This window comes from Sturnira hondurensis, unplaced genomic scaffold (assembly GCF_014824575.4).
Source record: "Sturnira hondurensis isolate 20B ecotype Veracruz unplaced genomic scaffold, ASM1482457v3 Scaffold0024805, whole genome shotgun sequence".
Lineage (NCBI taxonomy): Eukaryota > Metazoa > Chordata > Mammalia > Chiroptera > Phyllostomidae > Sturnira > Sturnira hondurensis.
In genome coordinates, this window is record NW_028097436.1 from 5,633,684 (window position 1) to 5,652,028 (window position 18,345).

At 38.5% G+C, this 18,345-nt stretch overlaps 1 protein-coding gene across 4 annotated transcripts in view; it reads left to right on the forward strand.

Annotated features, from left to right (window-relative positions):
• The window catches only part of TDRD3 (tudor domain containing 3), a 184,473-nt gene that overhangs the window by 73,401 nt on the left and 92,727 nt on the right, over window positions 1-18,345 (forward strand). For all 4 annotated transcript variants that reach the window (XM_037038695.1, XM_037038694.1, XM_037038696.1 and 1 more), the window contains exons 4-5: window positions 9,980-10,140; window positions 15,958-16,099. In XM_037038695.1, the coding sequence (XP_036894590.1) occupies window positions 9,980-10,140; window positions 15,958-16,099 (303 nt within the window). The remainder of the gene's footprint in view (window positions 1-9,979; window positions 10,141-15,957; window positions 16,100-18,345) is intronic.

The window sequence follows — 18,345 nt, forward strand, 5'->3', positions numbered from 1 at the left end:
CTTCAAATCCCAGCTCAAATGCCACTTCTCTTCTAGTTTTCTTGACCTTTTTTGAGAAGATTTAACTTTTAACAGTTAATATTTCCATTGCCCTTTACACTTACATCTGCTCTTAGTATGTAAAAAAATTAGAATAATTTTAGAACATGTAATAGAAAGAAGACAGACTTCACAGTGAGACAGAATTTGAATTCTAATATTGTCTCTCTAGGTGAGTGGCCTCTGGCAAAGTATTTTATCCTCTGCCCTCTATCTTCTCATTTAAGATACACAAATGATCCTAACATTGTAGTTCTGGAAATAAACTAAATAACTTACGTGAAGATTCTACCACATTTTTAGCATATCTGTTAAGTGCTGAATAAAGTATAGCAAAAATACAAGGGGATACTTTATTGAGCAGGTTTTGAGTGTATATTTGTGCTAAATTCAAAGGATGCAGAGATAATAGGACAGCTCTGCCCAATGACAGATTGGGAAGCCAACACGGTCAACATAGTGAATCAACTGTTAGGTCAGAACTGCCTACAGGGGCAGAGCTGTGAGAAGGGGCAGCTCTCTCAGTTTGGTGAGGCTGGGGGGGGGTTGCTTTTCTTGCTAGACTATTAGTTTTTGGCGATGTAATTCTCAGTGAAGGAACAGTGAGCAAACCCCTATTTGGGGGCATGTTTAAAACTTAGGGTGGGAAGATATGTATGTGTGTATAGGTATAAAACTGTGCTAACCGGGGCATGGCCACTTGATGCCTTCAGTGTACATGACTGAACAATAAGTATTGAGGAAACAGGTTTTTATTAACAGGGTTACAGCCTTGGGGGGTGGTTGCTAAGAGTACTCTCACTCAGAGCCCTCCTCTTACATGAAACCCATGTCTTCCTTTGCTTCACAAAAGGCTACAAGGTAAAACCATGCCTAGAAGTTTCCCATATCCTTATGTGTCCATCAGTGGATCATGCAAACAGATGTCTATCCTCCGGAACGTGCACTTGTGGGTTTCGGAGTCCCCATCCTCCCGCAGCAGCTCTCTGGTTCAGAATCTGGTGTGCACTGTCCTCAGCCTCCATGCAGCAGTCCAGGAAACCATGTGCTGTGTTCACTGTCCCAGCATGGGACCCCGCCTGTAGAAGTGGGCAGCCATCCTCTGGGGACTAAGCCCCCGGTGGGCCCTGTATCTCCTGGTCCCACAAGGGCCCCTGTCTATGTGGGGAGCAGGGCCAGAGGCCCAGAATGTCCAAATGCCAAAACCCCAGGGGGAGAGAGCTTACACAAAAGCTCTGAAGTCCCATAGCAAAAGTCCACGAACCAAGAGAGTACCTTCTCCGTAAATCCTTCGGAGAGGCAGAAATTTGCAGCTCAGCATTCCTGGTCACAGTTCAGCTCCAAGCACCTCTCACATATCTGGACAGCCTGGCCTGGCAGGTCAATACAGCCCCATGAGCTCTGTCACTGTCGTCTCCAGGCAAACCTCCCAGGCAGACAGACCTTGTGGTTCACTTACCAACCTTTGGCCTGCTCTAATTTAAATGGTCAGCTTGGAACTCCCTATGTGATCTCATATCCTCTTTTATTTTTGTAAGCTCTCCAGTGTCTTTGACCCTCTTGCAGTTGCCATCTTTAGTCAGGGGAAGAGTTTGCAGTGACATGCAGGCATGAGGAGGACATGTGCCCCCCGGCTATGTCACAGTCACTGCACGTTCTCATAGTCACGTACACAGTTCACCCTGGGCAGCAGCCATCTCCCCTCTAGGAAGGCACAGCTGTTAATTTGCCTTTGTTATGCAGTGTGTCTGCAATGCTGTACCTGCCACTGTTCTCTGCCCCCCAATCCTGCTTTCAGGTGTTTCCCTGTCTATCAGGAAACCCATGTTCTGTACCCTGTTACAGGTATACGGTAGATCCTTGGACAGTGAGGGGGTTAGGGGTGTCAACTCTCATGCCTGCATAGTCATAAATCTGCATATAACAATTTTGACTCCCCAAATACTTATTAATAGCCTGCTGTTGACCAGAAGCCTTACTGAAAGCATAAAAAGTTGGTTAACATATTTTGTATATTATATGTACACATACTATATTCCTATAAAAAAGTAGCCAAAGAAAAGAATAGGAAAAGAAAATATCTTTATAGTATTTATTTAAAAATCTGCATATAGGGGTACCATGCAGCCATGCAACTAAAGTGTCAACCATATACACACATATACACACCCTATATATGGTATCATTATTTGTATTTGGAAAATAAAAAAAAACAAACGAACAGATTTCTGGCCAAGATGGAGACATAGGTAAATATACTTTGCCTCCTCGCACTACCAAAACAAGGACAATAACAAATTTAAAAACAAAAAATAACCAGAACTGCTAGAAAATTGAACTATATGTGAAGTCCAGCAACCAAGGAGTTAAAGAAGAAACACTTATTCAGACCAGTAGGAGGGGCAGAAACGGGCAGCTATGGCAGAGATGACATGCGGCAGGATGGTGGTGGGTGGACTGGGCAGTCCCACATCTGTGTGCAGATAAACTGGGAGGAACAACTGAGGAATGAGACAGACCATGCAACCCAGGGTTCCAGAGTGGGAAACTAAAGCCTCAAAATCTCTGACTCTAAAAACCTGAGGGGGTTGAGGCAGCAGGAGAGACTAATAGCATCATAGGAGAGTTTGTTGGAGGGATCCACAGGGTCCTAGAATGTATACAAGCCCACATACCTGGGAATCAGCACCACAAGGACCCACTTTGCTTATGGGCAGCAGGGGAAGTGACTGAAAGCCACCCAGAACCAAGCAAGTGGGATTGTTCGCTCTCTCACCCCTCCCCCACATACAATGCCACAACCCAGTGACATGGGTTGCTTTGTCCTAGTGAATATCTAAGGCTCCGCCCCTTATGATGTAACAGGCATGCTGAGACAAAAAAAAAAAAAAATATGGCCCAAATGAAAGAACAGATCCAAGCTCCAAAAATAGAATTAAGTGATCAATAGATGGCCAACTTCTCAGGTGCAGAGTTCAAAGCACTGGTAATGAGGATGCTCACAGAAATGGTTGAGTATGGTCGCAAAATAGAGGAAAAATATTGAATGCTGTAGCTCGCTTTTATCATTCAGTGTTATGGCTCTAACATATGTCTGTGTTACATATACCTATTATTCATTCATTTCCTCTTTTGTATAATATGAAATTGTGTAAAATACCTCAGTTTATTTATTCATCTTCCTGTTGACAGATATTCAGATGCTTTTTCTTTTGTTGTTATAATAGGTTCACTACTTCTAGAAAAAACTTGTATATTTTTCCTATGGCGTGTGTGTAAGAGTTTCTTTAGGGAATACAACCAGGAATTTAATTATTGTATGCTAGAGTTAAGCCAGTGTTCAACTTCACAAGATTATGTCAGGTTATTTTTAAAAGTGGTGATACCAATTTATATTACCTTCGGTAGTGTATACTGCTAGATCCTGTCAATACATATCTTTTGTGGCACTGGAACTTATCAGAATGTTTTGATTTTGTAGTTGTAAAATACGTTATTTTCCCTCAGTCTATTCTCTTCCCCTTCCTTTTATGTAAATTTTAGTATCAAATGATGAAGTTTCTTAAAATACTTTGGAATTTTAATTGAAATTGCATCAAATCTCCAAATCAGCTTAAAAACAATTGACATCTCTATATAATATTACCAGCGAAATTCTCGTAAACTGCCTCTCTGAAGGAAAAAAAACACCCTGATGTGTAGCATTTACCACTTCTCTCTGTATAAAATATTCCTACCGTGACTGATTATAAGCTACAATGGGAAACCACTGAAGCTGGGACTAGGACGACATGAGCAGAACAGGCTCTGGTGATCTGGGAGGAGCTGGCTGCAGCACAGTCCTGGGTGTCTTTCTTCATTTATTTGGTTTTTTATGCAATTTTATAGTTTCCTGAAAGTATATAGGTTGTGTATCTTTTGTAAGCTGCATTCCTGGAAGTTTATATTTCTGTTGTAAGTGGTGTTTTTGAAGAATTGTTCATTTCTATCTCTGTTATAGGTACGTAGAAAGGCAACTGATAATTGCACAATGACCTTAAGTTATGCTACCTTGTACTTACTACTCTTAAGAACACATTTGTATATTCCTTTATATTTTCTTTAAAAATTTGCCTTTCGTGGACATTTCACATGAATGGAATCACATAAAATATCCTCTTTTATATTTTGCTTCATTCACTTGGTATAGTATTGTTGAGGTTAATCCATGATGTAGTATGTGTCAGTAGTTTGGTCCTACTTATTTCTGAAAGAAGTATTATTCCAGATAAACCACATTTTTCTTCTCATTTGCCAGTTGATGGACATTTAAGTAGTTATACATAGGTTTTTTATTGCTGCTAAAAATATGTTTTTAAATAATTAAAACTTCCCTTGATATAAATGAGTACATGAAAAAATGAACTCTAGGAAGTTGCTACTGAAGTGACTAGAAATGTTTTTGGAAGTAGTGATAGAGCAAAGAAAGAAATGAGTTGTGGTTTGAAGTACTTAAAGGACTGTGGAGGATAAAGCTTTTTGATTCTCTTAATTTTAACCCACTTTATGGATCCTTATGATGGAAAATTGATCAGAACTTAATTATACTCATATTTCTTCTGAGCATATGGCTCTGTTTCTAGGGTTAATGGAGAATGTGATGCTTACATTGTTAGGTATAGATTGAGAATTTTTTTTCTAATGTTAAGATTGCTAAGATTGAGAAATTTTTTTCTAATGTTAAGATTGCTAAGATTGAGAAATTTTTTCTAATTGCTAAGATTATAAAAAGAAATGGCTGGCAGATATTTCATAGTATGATAGAACATCAACGTTTAGATGGTTTTCAGAGTCCTAAAGAAATCTCAATTTTAACCCTTTATCTATGTGTAATCAGACTATATATAACTGATTTCTTTTCATCCAAACTTTGGGGAAACATTATAAATAAGAATGTTATTTAATATGATCAATAATTAAGCCATTTAAATCTGATATTTCATATCAATTGGTATCATTACTGAACAAAAGTGGGGTTAGGCAGCCTGTTGTCACTGACAGGCAAGTTCCGAAAACAGAGTTTGGTGGGGAAGGAAAGAGATCTTTATTAAAAGGTTGCAGTTTGGGAGGAGTGAGGACTCCCCAGCTCCAGGCTCATCTCTTCTGGAAAACTCAGACAAAGCCCATTTGTTCCCAAAAAGACTAAAACCAAAAACCATGCCCCCAAATCCCGCTCCATCCTTATCTGTCTGTCTGTAGAGCCTGAGGCTGTTAGATGGATGGTTTTCTAGGCTCAGGCTCTTTCCTGGGGTCTGCTTGTGGAGCTGTCACTGCCATCACCATTCAGTTCCAGGACCTAGCTGATCCCATAAATGCTCTGCCTGTACCTCCACATTGCTAGGGCCCAGAGGAAGAGGAATGCGCATCTTTCTGTTTAAACATACTGGCCCAAACTTCCACATTCTCAGAAAGGTACCCCCCACCCTGCCCCACCCAGCCAATCACATCCTTTTCACTGGTTAGAGTAACAGGTCAACACCTCCCCCTGCAGCCATGTTGACCTTTATGGAACCCGTGTGGCTACATGTCTGGTTCCACCTTCAGTTTGGGACCAGAAGACGATAGGAGGGCTTTTCCCTCTGCCAGTTGCTCTCCCTAGTTTCGTGTAGACAGCACAATGACTTCCTCCAGCGCTGCACTAGCAGCTAGGCTTCACCTGCGCTACCTTGGGCATTCCCTGCAGCCTTTCCCACACTTGGGGCACCATGCCTGTATCAGTATGACTAGTTAGGAATTCAAATGACAGAGGTGTCTATCTATTTAAGGAGAGGAAGGAGTGAAGCCTGGATGAATTTTTTTTGCCTCAGAGAATATTTCTGGCAGATATTTGGTAGCATTTATTAGAATTAGAGATCTTTACCTGGAGACNATGGCTTTCTAGGCTCAGGCTCTTTCCTGGGGTCTGCTTGTGGAGCTGTCACTGCCATCACTATTCAGTTCCAGGACCTAGCTGATCCCATAAATGCTCTGCCTGTACCTCCACATTGCTAGGGCCCAGAGGAAGAGGAATGCACATCTTTCTGTTTAAACATACTGGCCCAAACTTCCACATTCTCAGAAAGGTACCCCCCACCCTGCCCCACCCAGCCAATCACATCCTTTTCACTGGTTAGAGTAACAGGTCAACACCTCCCCCTGCAGCCATGTTGACCTTTATGGAACCCGTGTGGCTACATGTCTGGTTCCACCTTCAGTTTGGAACCAGAAGACGGTAGGAGGGCTTTTCCCTCTGCCAGTTGCTCTCCCTAGTTTCGTGTAGACAGCACAATGACTTCCTCCAGCGCTGCACTAGCAGCTAGGCTTCACCTGCGCTACCTTGGGCATTCCCTGCAGCCTTTCCCACACTGGGGGCACCATGCCTGTATCAGTATGACTAGTTAGGAATTCAAATGACAGAGGTGTCTATCTATTTAAGGAGAGGAAGGAGTGAAGCCTGGATGAATTTTTTTGCCTCAGAGAATATTTCTGGCAGATATTTGGTAGCATTTATTAGAATAGAGATCTTTACCTGGAGACAAAATGTTATTTTTACCTACTTAAATTTTTTACAGTAATTTATTATACTTATGTCTTATTACTTATGCAAAAGAGGAAAATCAGAAAATCTGATTAATGTCTTTAATCAGACATTAAAGAAATTTGGGCAGTTACAGGTTGGTCTTTGTCTTTCATTGTTTTTATCTATAATTAATCTCTCTCTTTTTTGCTTTTGGGGTGCCCTTCATACTAGTTGAACAAAGGTTTTGAAGTTAACTGTCATCTAGTTTTGTGACTGGTTTTAGATAATTTTAGATTCAGGGGTAAAGTTAGGATTTAGGATCTTAGAATCATAGCATTTTTCCCCTACTATCTGAGTTTTATTTAGCTTCAGTTCTTCTCTATTTTTGACTACAGAGTATAATAAACTAAACATTATAAACATAATAATGAAAGAATTTAGTGTATCTGGTTTGCTTATAGAATATTTCTGAATTGTGGAGTCACTAATTTTAAGGCTTAATAATTCAAATTGAGGATTGACTATCAAAAGATTATGTATAATTTCAAAATTTCTAAGGTGAGCCTAATAAAGAGTACCTCCTTTTCATCTTTGGTTCTGGATCAATTGAAAAATGAGTGGCAGGTGTGGGCGAAAAATATCAACTTTACTATTGATAAAAATTAATTTGAAAGATGGGGATTAGTAGGAAAGCCAAATGGATCCATTAACCAAACTACAAACCAGGCAGACTTGTACATTCGTGGCAGTGCCAGTCCAGTGAGAAGGCTGAGCTGCTTCCTCCCTGAACCCCTATGTAGAGCCTCTCAAAGAAGAAGAGGGAAGATGAGCCCAATACATACAGTATATTCTTCTCAATCAGTCCATAAGTGGGCGTGTTAGTTTCCTGAGGCTACTGTAGCAAATTACTACAAACTTCGTGGTATAAAATAACAAATTTATTCTTTCACTGTCTGTAGGCCAGAAATCTAAAACCAAGGCATCATCAGGGTTGGTTCCCTTTGGAGTCTTTGAGGAAGAATCTGTTTCATGCTTTTCTCCTAGCTCCTGGTAGCTGTGGGTAATCCTCGTTGTTCCTTGGCCTGTAGATGTGTAATGCCAACTTCTATGTCCATCTTCACATGGCCTTTATTCCCTGTTTCTTCATGTTTATTTTTCCTTTTCTTTTCTTGTAATGTCAAGTCACCATTGGATTTTAGACCCACTCCAATCCAGGTTCATTTCTTCTCTGGACACTGATCTTAACTATGTATGCAAAGTCCCTTTTTCCGAGTAAGGGTATGTTTACAGTTCCGTGTAAATGTATGTTTTGAAGAGACCACTATTTAATCCACTAAAAGGGGTGGAGAGGCCAGGAGTTGGAGTGAGGTGAAGTTTACTTATTTAAGTAAACTTGCTGTTTGCTAGGAAATGTCAAGAGTCGGGGGCAGGTGTTCCTCCCTAGCATTCCCCAGCTTTTTGTTCTTATGGTCAATGAGAGTAGGAGATCAGCAAAAACGGGCCCCTTCCTATCCTGTATTTGTGTTATTGGCATGATCTTTGATAGAATCTTTTAAAGCCACTTGTACATTTGGTGAGTATTAATGGTTAAAACTAGGTAAAATATATATCTACTTAATTGTGCACAAATAAAAGGCAGTTTATTACAATACATTGAAAGCAAACAACCAGTGAAGGGGCCATGTCAACACCCTTGGGATGTGAAACTTCCAAAATCCGTAAAGATGCCCTGTGAACTGTATGTCACACGGACTGAATGAGGGTTTCTTTGTTGCTCTGGATATGAGATACTGTGAAAGTTTAATTTCTTTCTTACTGATAATTAAATAGAAACAGGTATTTCCCTTCCTCACTTAAATGGATACATGAGCCACACTTCCTAGGAGTCATGAGCCGCACTTCGGAACTTGTAGTTCTAGGTCATTACTGATTATCTAACAGAACTTTTTGCAGTGTCTTAGACAGTCTCTACTGGTTTTGTGCAGGTATAGAACGCTCGAATGTGGTTAATGAGACTAAAGAATTAAGTTTTTAATTTTATTTTTTTAATAGACATGTGCTTGGTGGACTGTATTAGGCAGCACAGACTAGATAGATATTTGTCGATGTCTAGCCAGAGGTGTCCAACCTTTTGGTATCTCTGAGCCACACTGGAAGAAGAGTTGTCTTGGGCCACGAGTTAAATACATTGTGACATGTAATTACACACAAAAAAATCTCATACTGTTTTAAGTAAATTTACGATTTTGTGTTGGGCTACATTCACAGCCATCCTGGGCTGCAGGTTGGATACCCCTAGGCTATAAATATTGGGAGTAGTAAAATAAAGAGAATGTCTTTAATTTAATGACATTAACAAAACAAAAAGTTCATCCTGAATTTGCAACTTATCTACACTTATTGAGGGTTTTGTTAGAACTTAGAATTTTTGTTAGAACTTGGAATTTCTCATGTAAGCATGAATATGCTTACATGAGAAATTAACTGTAAATGCCAATCATTTCATGTTTCTCTTTGTTGAAAATTTAAAACTAATATACACAGAAATTTTTTATTTAAAAGACTATAACAGAAAGTATTTTTTCACTGTAGATATACTATTTAAAGGTATGATATTTAATAATGTCAAAGTATCACTTTGTGTTCAATTTATTTTTCAAACATAAACATATTTTGTTATTTCCCAATCATGCCATAATTGTTTTATTTCATAATGTGTTTAACCTAATAGCCAGTTCATAAGTTATATTTTTGTCTTTGATTGGATTGTGGCCAGAGAGAACATTTTTTTCTCACTGATAATGCCTATTGTAATATAGTATTAGATTTAAACTCATTTAAAAAGGAAGTGTGAAAATAAATATAGTTCATATTTCTTAAACTTTCTATAGTTTAAATTTTGGAGTATTGTAATCTTCATTTATGCCAGGAGAGGGTGTACTTGAAATTTGAGGTTTTTGAGCAGAAAACATTCCTTTCAATGACTGCTGTAAAGTTGATATTTCTTAAAAATATTACAAACTCTTTAATTCCAGAATGTCCCTTAATGTAAATGGGAGGAGAAGGGAGATCTGTGTGAATGATTTAGGGCACATAAGATTAAAAACATCTATTAATACACTTTCAACCAGAAACATAATTTTGTTTTCCTAAAGTTTTCATGTCATTTTCTGGAAATGAATTCAGAATTTTTTTTTTATATTCTTTAGGAGATGTTTTTGAAGTTTTATCTTTAAATACAAAACACAACCCCTGGTATATGTAATATCATTTCAATTTTGACCTTATTTAATCAAAATTATCATTATAAATCGTAATGCATAACTGTTAAAGAAAAGAGATCCTAAATGAAAACAAATGTATGGCTAGAAAGTGATAATTTATTTCTTTGTGTTTCGACAGCTTGAAGGTCCATGCGTTCTGCAAATTCAAAAAATTCGCAATGTTGCTGCACCAAAGGATAATGAAGAATCTCAGGCTGCACCGAGAATGCTGCGTTTGCAGATGACTGACGGTCACATAAGCTGCACAGCAGTAGAATATAGTTATATGTCAAAAATAAGGTGATTGGCACTTTATTTTGTGTATTTGTTACAGTGTTTTACATGCTGCTCAAAATAGATTTTATTTTAGGAACTTTGAAAAGAAGGAATGAACTCTTAAGTGCATGTTACCGATTTTCAGCAAAAATTAAAGTTTGTCTTTCTTAATTATTTTATCTGTACAGAAAAATTAAGAAAGGTGTTAGTTACTCCTTGCTTCGATGTTAATTATAAAAACAGAAATTTAAGGTGTTCTTGCATGAAAAAAATCTTTTTTTTTCCAGTAAGTTTGAGGTCATTGAAAAATTTCCTAGTACAAACAGAATTTCTTTAACTACATTATAGTGTGGTTCCTGGAAATGAGCTGTGTCCATCACCAACTATTTAGTGTTATAGAAAAGTTCACAGGCTAATGAGTTTTCTAAGGAAATGACTGACACTAGGGAGGTTTGTGTGCCACCCTACTGGAACTCCATAATGGAAGAATTTTCCAAATCCTTCTTTTGGCTATTTTCATGAGAGGCTTTTAGAGTGAGGCCTGTTGGAATGGAGAAAGGCAGTGGGGGGTGGGGTGGGGGTATGGGTGGGAAAGCCTCTTTTATCCTCATTGTGCCCATCAGATCAATTTGAGTTCTGTTTTCTGAGGTGGAAATTTTCATTAGACATTTGTAAACCCCTTTTTTGTCTTCTTAGTCATTTTTAAAAATGATTTTATTTATTTATCTTTAGAGGGGAAGGGAAGGAGAGAGGGAGAGAAATATTGATGTATGGTTGCCTCTCATGCATCCCCTGCTGGGAACTGGCCTGCAACCCAGGCATGTGCCCTGACTGGGAATCGAACTGGGATCATCTGGTTTGCAGGCCCGTGCTCAATCCACTGAGCTACACCAGCCAGGGCCTTCTTAGTCATTTTATGTGTTTATGTTTGCTGCTTTGAGCTTTTCCATGTAATGTAAATTTTGAGACTGAATCCTTCTCCTAAGTAAGCATGTGACAAATATGTAGCATCTATTGTGTTCCAGTTCCTTATCTGGAGCTGGGGGTACACAGGTAAACCAGGTTTAGATTTTGCCACCAGATAGCTCATATGCTAATGAGAGGCACATAGGTTTATAAATTATAATGAACATATAACTGAAAGGATTAGGAGTCTAGAAAATTACCTTTACTTGGGGGACCCAGGGTTGGGACTTAAAATGTGATTAGATGCTTTGACAGAGATGAGAGGGGAATAGCACATACAAAGACATGTGTTCTGACAAGAAGTGATGAAAAGTATCCTCGGGAGGAGCTTGGGTGGTGTGTGGGGGAGGTGTGGAAGGTTGAGACCTCGAATATACCATGCCGAGTGATTCCCCTTCTTTTTCTTTATTCCTTCAAGCAGCATCTGCCTCTAGTAAGGGTGCCTCCTTCCTTAGAAGGTATATGTCTGTCTAAAATGTCGATTTTCATATACAAAGAGGGGTTATCGAATTTGTGATTATGTTGTCTTCTTTTTGAAGAGTAGGAGGATTCTTGCTTTTGTGAGAAACACAGCCTTTCCTCTGACAGATTCAGTGAGAGCTAAAGGGAGTTCACAGATGCCTCAAAGGTAGACTGGCCACATAATGGCTCATTCTCTGTGTTTATGGCTGAGTATTTCTCTGAGGTAAATGAAAACAAGATTAGCCCAGAGAGGAGGGTCTCTTATGCTATCCACTGCCTTCTTTCTTTGAATTTATTACAGTTTGAGAATTGAAAAAAGTCATTGCTACTTGCTCATTCACTCATTGAAATAGCATGTCTACTTTGTTGTTGTAAAAACATCAGCTTGCAGAACTGGTCTAACATGTGAAGGATTTGGGAGACTATTTTCAAAGTACGGTTGGTTAGTAGTTATCTGAGAAGGAAGGTAGAACTCACTAGGGAGGATAAACAAGGAGCTGGTACAGAATGTGTTGCCCACAGTGGGCATTGCATTTCTCTGGGGTGCTTCTTTCCACTCTTTCCTCCTATGTCTTGCCTCACTTCTCCCTATTTTCTTGTTTTTCTGTTTTGCTTAAAACAGCAATACAGAGAGAGTAAAGGTACTTTTGGGTGCCAATAAAAATAGTAATTATTTTTATCTTTAAAAAAATATGAACAGTAAAAAGACAGCAAACTTACAAATATTAACAACCACACCTAAAAAAAGCAAACTAAGCAAACAACTAGAAGAGGAACAGAAATGGAGATCACATGGAGGGTTAGCAACAGGGGAGTGGGAGGAGGAGAAGGGGGAGAAAGGACAGAGAATAAGTAGCATAGACAGTAGGTGGAAAATAGACAGGGGTGGGGCGCAAGAATAGTATGGGAAATGTAGAAGCTAAAGAACTTATGACACATGGACATAAACTAAAGGGGGCGGAATGTGGGTGGGAGGGGGTGTGCAGGGTGGAGGGAAATGAAGGGGGGGAAATGGGGCAACTGTAATAGCATAACCAATAAAATATATTTAAAAAATAGTAATTAAACCAAAATATGTTGTCTGAATTAGAGTTAGTTGTGGTCCTGAAAGTGATGCAGTAAACATTGTTTTTAAATTTTAGTACCTATTTATCTTTTTGTGGGAGTAGCACTATAATCTGTTGAGTGCAAGTCTTTGTCAGTTATTATAATGAAATTGTGATAACAAACTCAGGTCCAGCTGCCTGCACTTTGAAAGCCAATACTGTAGAGAGGGGTGGTAATGTAAGAAAAGGTGGTTTATTCAAGTGCAGCAGCCCCAGAAGATGGCAGGCTCCTGTCCTCAGGATCTTAGGGCAGGTAGAGGATTTTATTAGGAGGGAGAGAGAAGGCCGAACAAAGAGATTGTGGAGGGGGTTAAAATTTTTTTACATGTAAATCAACATAGTCTGTTCTGATGATTATCTTGAATCTGGTCAAGAAAAGGTGTGGGGTTGTTGTTGAATGGCTGAGAGTCAGCAAGTCTCCTGGAGCCGTAACATCCAGTTGCTGGCGTCAGCTCCCTTTGAAGTTGGTTCCTGGAACTCTTTCACAAATATGCTGTTTGACTATGGGTTACATATTAGTTAACAGTTCATCTTTTACGAAAACACTTTTAACAGAAACAATATTAAAAGAATAGAGAGATGTGTTACAGCTGTATTTAGGACCATCCTCAAATAATTTGAAATTTTTTCTCTTTTTTTTTAAATAATTTTTTTATTTAATTCTTGTTCAAGTACAGCTTTCTGTCTTATATTCCCAGCCCTGCCCACCCCCCGCCCCATGCTCCCCACCTCCCTCCCATTTCCACCCCCCACTCTTAGTTATTGTCCATGTGTCCTTTATACTTGTTCATGTGAGTCCATCCCCTTTTCCCCTATGATTCTCTCCCCTCTCCCCTTTTTCCCCTAAGTTTTAAAGTTATAGTATCACAATTTTAATGCACCAGTAATTTACATCCTATTTTAAAATATCTTATGTAGTTTTTTATATGTTCACTTTATGCATTTCTACATTTTTCAGTTTTACCAAATTATAAGAAATTATTGGCTAAAAAGGTGGTTTTGAAGAATGCACATGGGTTTTATGTAAATAATATATAAGTTTATTAGTAATTTCTTTAGAGATAAAGAATATAGTAGCCTGGGATCCATGGTGCTTATTTCATTTACCCCTGAACAATGACTATAGAGTTATGAAAATTTGCTGATTGCCTGGAGTTGGGAAGAACGTCTTCACTTAGTATGACTGTATTCAGTTGTTGCTGATCTTCAAGTCAGATTGATGTTGTCCTAAGTTTACTTTATATAACATAACAGAACTGTACTTCAGGGGTAGACAAGGCTGTTCATGACCCTTTATTCTATAAGTTACATGTGATGGATAAGAATGATTAAGCTTGGGGTCCTCAGAATAATTTTTACCAGATAATGTCTTTGAAAAATGGTGTTGGAGGAGAGCTATAAAAATACCCTGAACCATCAGAAAAATGAACAAACAGGTTCTAGAGCCAATTAAGCCTGAAACATCACTAGAGGTACAAAAAGACAAAACTGAAGCTATCCTACTTTGGGCACATCATAAGGATGCAGGAAAAGACAGTAATGCTGGGGAAAATAAAAGACAGCAGGAAAAGAGGAAGACCAAATGGCTGGTTTGGAGCTGGATGGATTTCATAAAAGAAGCCACAGGGCCTGGGCCTGCAGGAGCTGAGCTGATGTGGGCAGGACACTGTGGACATCACTCATTCACAGGACTGCCAGGAGTTGGAGCTGACTCAGTGGCATGTTACACACAATGTCTTGCCATCTTTGAAGCTTTAAAAACAGGAATATTCTATTTTTTGTTGTTAATAACTATTTTATCAACTTTTTTTGATAGACCAGTGCTTTCACTGATTTACTGTTGCATATATCAGCACTTGGTGAATTTCAAGAGCTTTTAAAATGTGAACAATATAAAGCCATTTCAGCATGGTTTTCTAATTCATTCTAAGTGTTTTAGGACAGTTCTTATTCCCATATGGAGTGCTTTGTCCCTTGTTAAATGTGCAGAGGCGGATGCGGTGGGACTTGGTGTACGTGCTTTAACTTTAGAATAAACCTATGTGACAAAATGGATTTCATGGATTTCTTCTATTGATTCTTTTACCAAAAGATTGGTAGTGGGATAAACATATTGTCTCCAGTTTCTGTAAAAGGGATTATGGTGTAATGTTTGCCCCCAAACTGAAAATATTAGTCTATTATAGAAAAATTATTTTAATGTTAGTATGTTTTTATTCATCAGTTTGTTTATTAGATTCTACATGTAAGTGAGATCATATGGTATTTGTTTTTCTCTGACTGGCTTATTTCACTTAATATACTAATTTCCAAGTTCAGCCATACTATTTCAAAAAAGTTAGTATGTTTTAGAGCAGCAGTTTTCAGCCTCTTTCATCTCATGGCAGAAATAAACTAATTACTAAAACGTGACACAGCAAAAACATTCAATATTTTGCTGATCTGACAAAAAGTAGGTACGAGTGTAGTTTTGATTCTTGCACAGTGGATAATTGTTGGTGTGTGGGCTGTGGTCGTTTTTTTAAATTTGGCAATCTGAGGGAAAAGAGTGCAGTGCCTTTGACTAAATAGTCAGGGATTGCATATTTTAAAAATTCCTGTGCCACACTGTTTGAAAAATCGCTGTTTTAGAGTAAATAACACTCATTTGATAAAAAATGCGTGGTTAATGAGAAAGAGCATTGTTTTGCCCCGATGGTTGTGGCTCAGTTGATTGGGTGTTGTCCCACAAAGTGAGAGATTGCTGGTTTGGTTCCCAATGAAGGCACATGCCTGTTGTTGCAGATTGGGTCCCCGTGTGGAGTGCGGAGTGCACGCAGGTAAACGACTGATGTTTCTCTCTCACATTGTTTCTCTTCCTCTGTGTCTCCCTCTACTCCCCCTCCCTAAAAATTAAATAAGTAAAATCTTTTTTTAAAGGTTGTTTTTTGTGGATTATAATAGCTCATATAGATGTAAAATTTCTAGGAATATTACTGGTCCAATATCTTTTCCTGTAATAAAATTTAATTTTGCAATATAGTATATTTTGCAACATACAGCCAAAGCTCAGAGAAAAAAATTGCAAATCATATTTGTGCAGCATGGCATTATTGAAAAAATAACTTTCATATTTTTTATTATATTTATCTTTACCATACGTATTTATGAGGTGTGAATTTTATTGTCCAGATTTTTTTATTCCTAAAAAAATAGTTTTTATGTTAGCTGATTTTGAAGAACTTGACAAAATCATAATCTGAGACCGAATCACAGTGTTGAGAAGGAGCTTCAACTTGTTTTAACTTTTTTTTTTTCTTTGCTTTAGCCTGAACACACCTCCTGGAACTAAAGTTAAGCTCTCAGGCACTGTGGACATAAAAAATGGATTCCTGCTCTTGAATGACTCTAATACCACAGTTCTTGGTGGTGACGTGGAACACCTTATTGAGAAATGGGAGTTACAGAGAGTAAGTGTGAACTAAGAAGAATGTCTTCAACTTTGAAAACACTACACTCTTTTTGTTGCATTTTGGATTTAAGGATGCCTTCCCATAATGAGGAGTAACATTAATCCTTGTGTCAGAGGTGAATAGAATGGAGTACAGGGGTCTTTATAGACACTGTCTTCCTTTGTTTAAGTACATTGTTCCTCTAATGCAGATGTCATTTTTCAGTATTTTATTATTTTTTCATGTTTTTTTTTTGTAGTCTTTTTTTTTTAAGATTTTATTTATTTATTTATTTATCTTTAGAGGGGAAGGAGAGAGGGAGAGAAACATCAATGTATGGTTGCCTTTTGTGCATCCCCTGCTGGTAGTTAGCCTGCAAGGAACCGGCCTGCAACCCAGGCATGTGCCCTGACTGGGAATCGAACCACGATCGTCTGGTTCGCAGGCCTGCGCTCAATCCACTGAGCTATGCCAGCCAGGGCTCAGTATTTTTTTTATTTTTTAACTTATTTTTCAAAATTCATGTTTTACTGACTAGTTTTCAAAACCAGTTATAACTTGTGTGTAATATATATAATTGTTTCTGCAAAAAGAAGTGTTTGTACATATATATAAACATAATACATATTTCTCTCATCTACATACATACATACATATATATACATACAAGTGAGTACAACTTAGAATTTCACTATATTGAAGGGGTTCTTGTGACTAGGTGTTCCTAGTTACTTTAGGTGATGTTTCCCCCAGGTGCGTTAATAATATCTTTACTCTTGTAGTCATCTAGTCTATCTAGTAATTGTTCCTTTACTTTGTGTCCATTAACCAGTTCTCTTTATCCACTGCAGTTGTATCTCATGTCAGTCCCTTGCTCCCCAGGTGGATTGATGTTATGATAGTTTTAAGTTTTAGTATCTCTTGCCTGGACTGCTGCAGTAGCCTTTTAACTGATCTCTGTATATATTCTTTGTCATCTTCTAATCAAGTTTATGCATTTCTGTCATATTATCTTCCTTAAGCGTAACTCAGAGCAGATCACACCCAGCTTTTATTTCAAATGTCTTAGTTTGGGATTCAGTTCCATTTATAACCTAGCCCTTGTTCCAGTTTACCTTTTCAACTCTAATTTTTTTTTTTTGCATAGATTTTGTTTTAGCCAAATGGGACTACTTTTTCTTTGATTTGCTATGCTTTCTTCAATTATATGTTTGAATATAAAAAAGAGTGTACCACTATATACCGTTTATCTTGTGTTCTCCTTCCAAATCTCTGCTTGGCCAAGTTGTCCTGGTGCTTTTAGACTCAGATCAAATGCTTGTTTCTTCACAAAGTGAAGCAGTGAATTCACTGAATTGAATTCTTGGGACACTTTAGCCATGTTAAGGAGTGTATTGCTTTTTACCTAGCACTAAAATTATGTTTATCGCTGGTCTCCTTTAATAGATTATAGGCATCTTGAGGTCTGAATTTTTGTTTGGGTCATTCTTTGTTTAGTTCTACAAATATTTGCTCAACAGTGTGTAGGTATTATGCTGAGTTCTTGCATCTGTATATCATGCAATCCTTTTAACACTCTTGTGAGGGAGTTTTATGTCCATATAGATCAGAAAATGGACTTTAAGAACTCTTAGGTAACTTGTTTTATGAATATGTTATCAGTAGAAAATGAGTTCTTATGGTGTCATGAGGAAATAAATTTCCTGATCAGCACAGGGCTCTGTGGTATGGTTCACCGATGATGTCCAACTCAGGGGATTTCCCTCCTGACTTCTCCATGTCCCATCTCTATCTGTCTCACCAAGGAAAATGTCCAACCTCGTCCTCAGTAAGGCCAATACAAAAGCGGCCCAGAGTTTCTACTCCATTTTAAGGTCAGGTCCAGTCCAGTGTCTGGCTAGGTTAGGGTGTGTTCGCAGAGGCAGTCCATTGTTGTGCTGTGGTAGGAGCCTGAGTATGGAGTCCCCACAGCCGTGGGTCATGTGGCTGCTAGGGCAAAATGGCCACGGAGTAAAGAAGATAGTGCACCACTCCAGTGAGGGTCATCGGGAGAGAAAGAGAGCTTAGTTTTTTTGAGCCTGCAGGTGTTTGATGGTAAGTGGTCTTAGCCCCTATTCAGGTATCTTAGTTTGTGTTTTCAGCTTCTCTGGTGGCAGAATCCACATGGTTGCTGGCCATGTGGCTGCTAAGGCCACATGGCTGTGGAGAGAGAACGTGAGAGTGCATGGGGCAAACATGTTGCCAGGTGGATGAGTGACAGCACT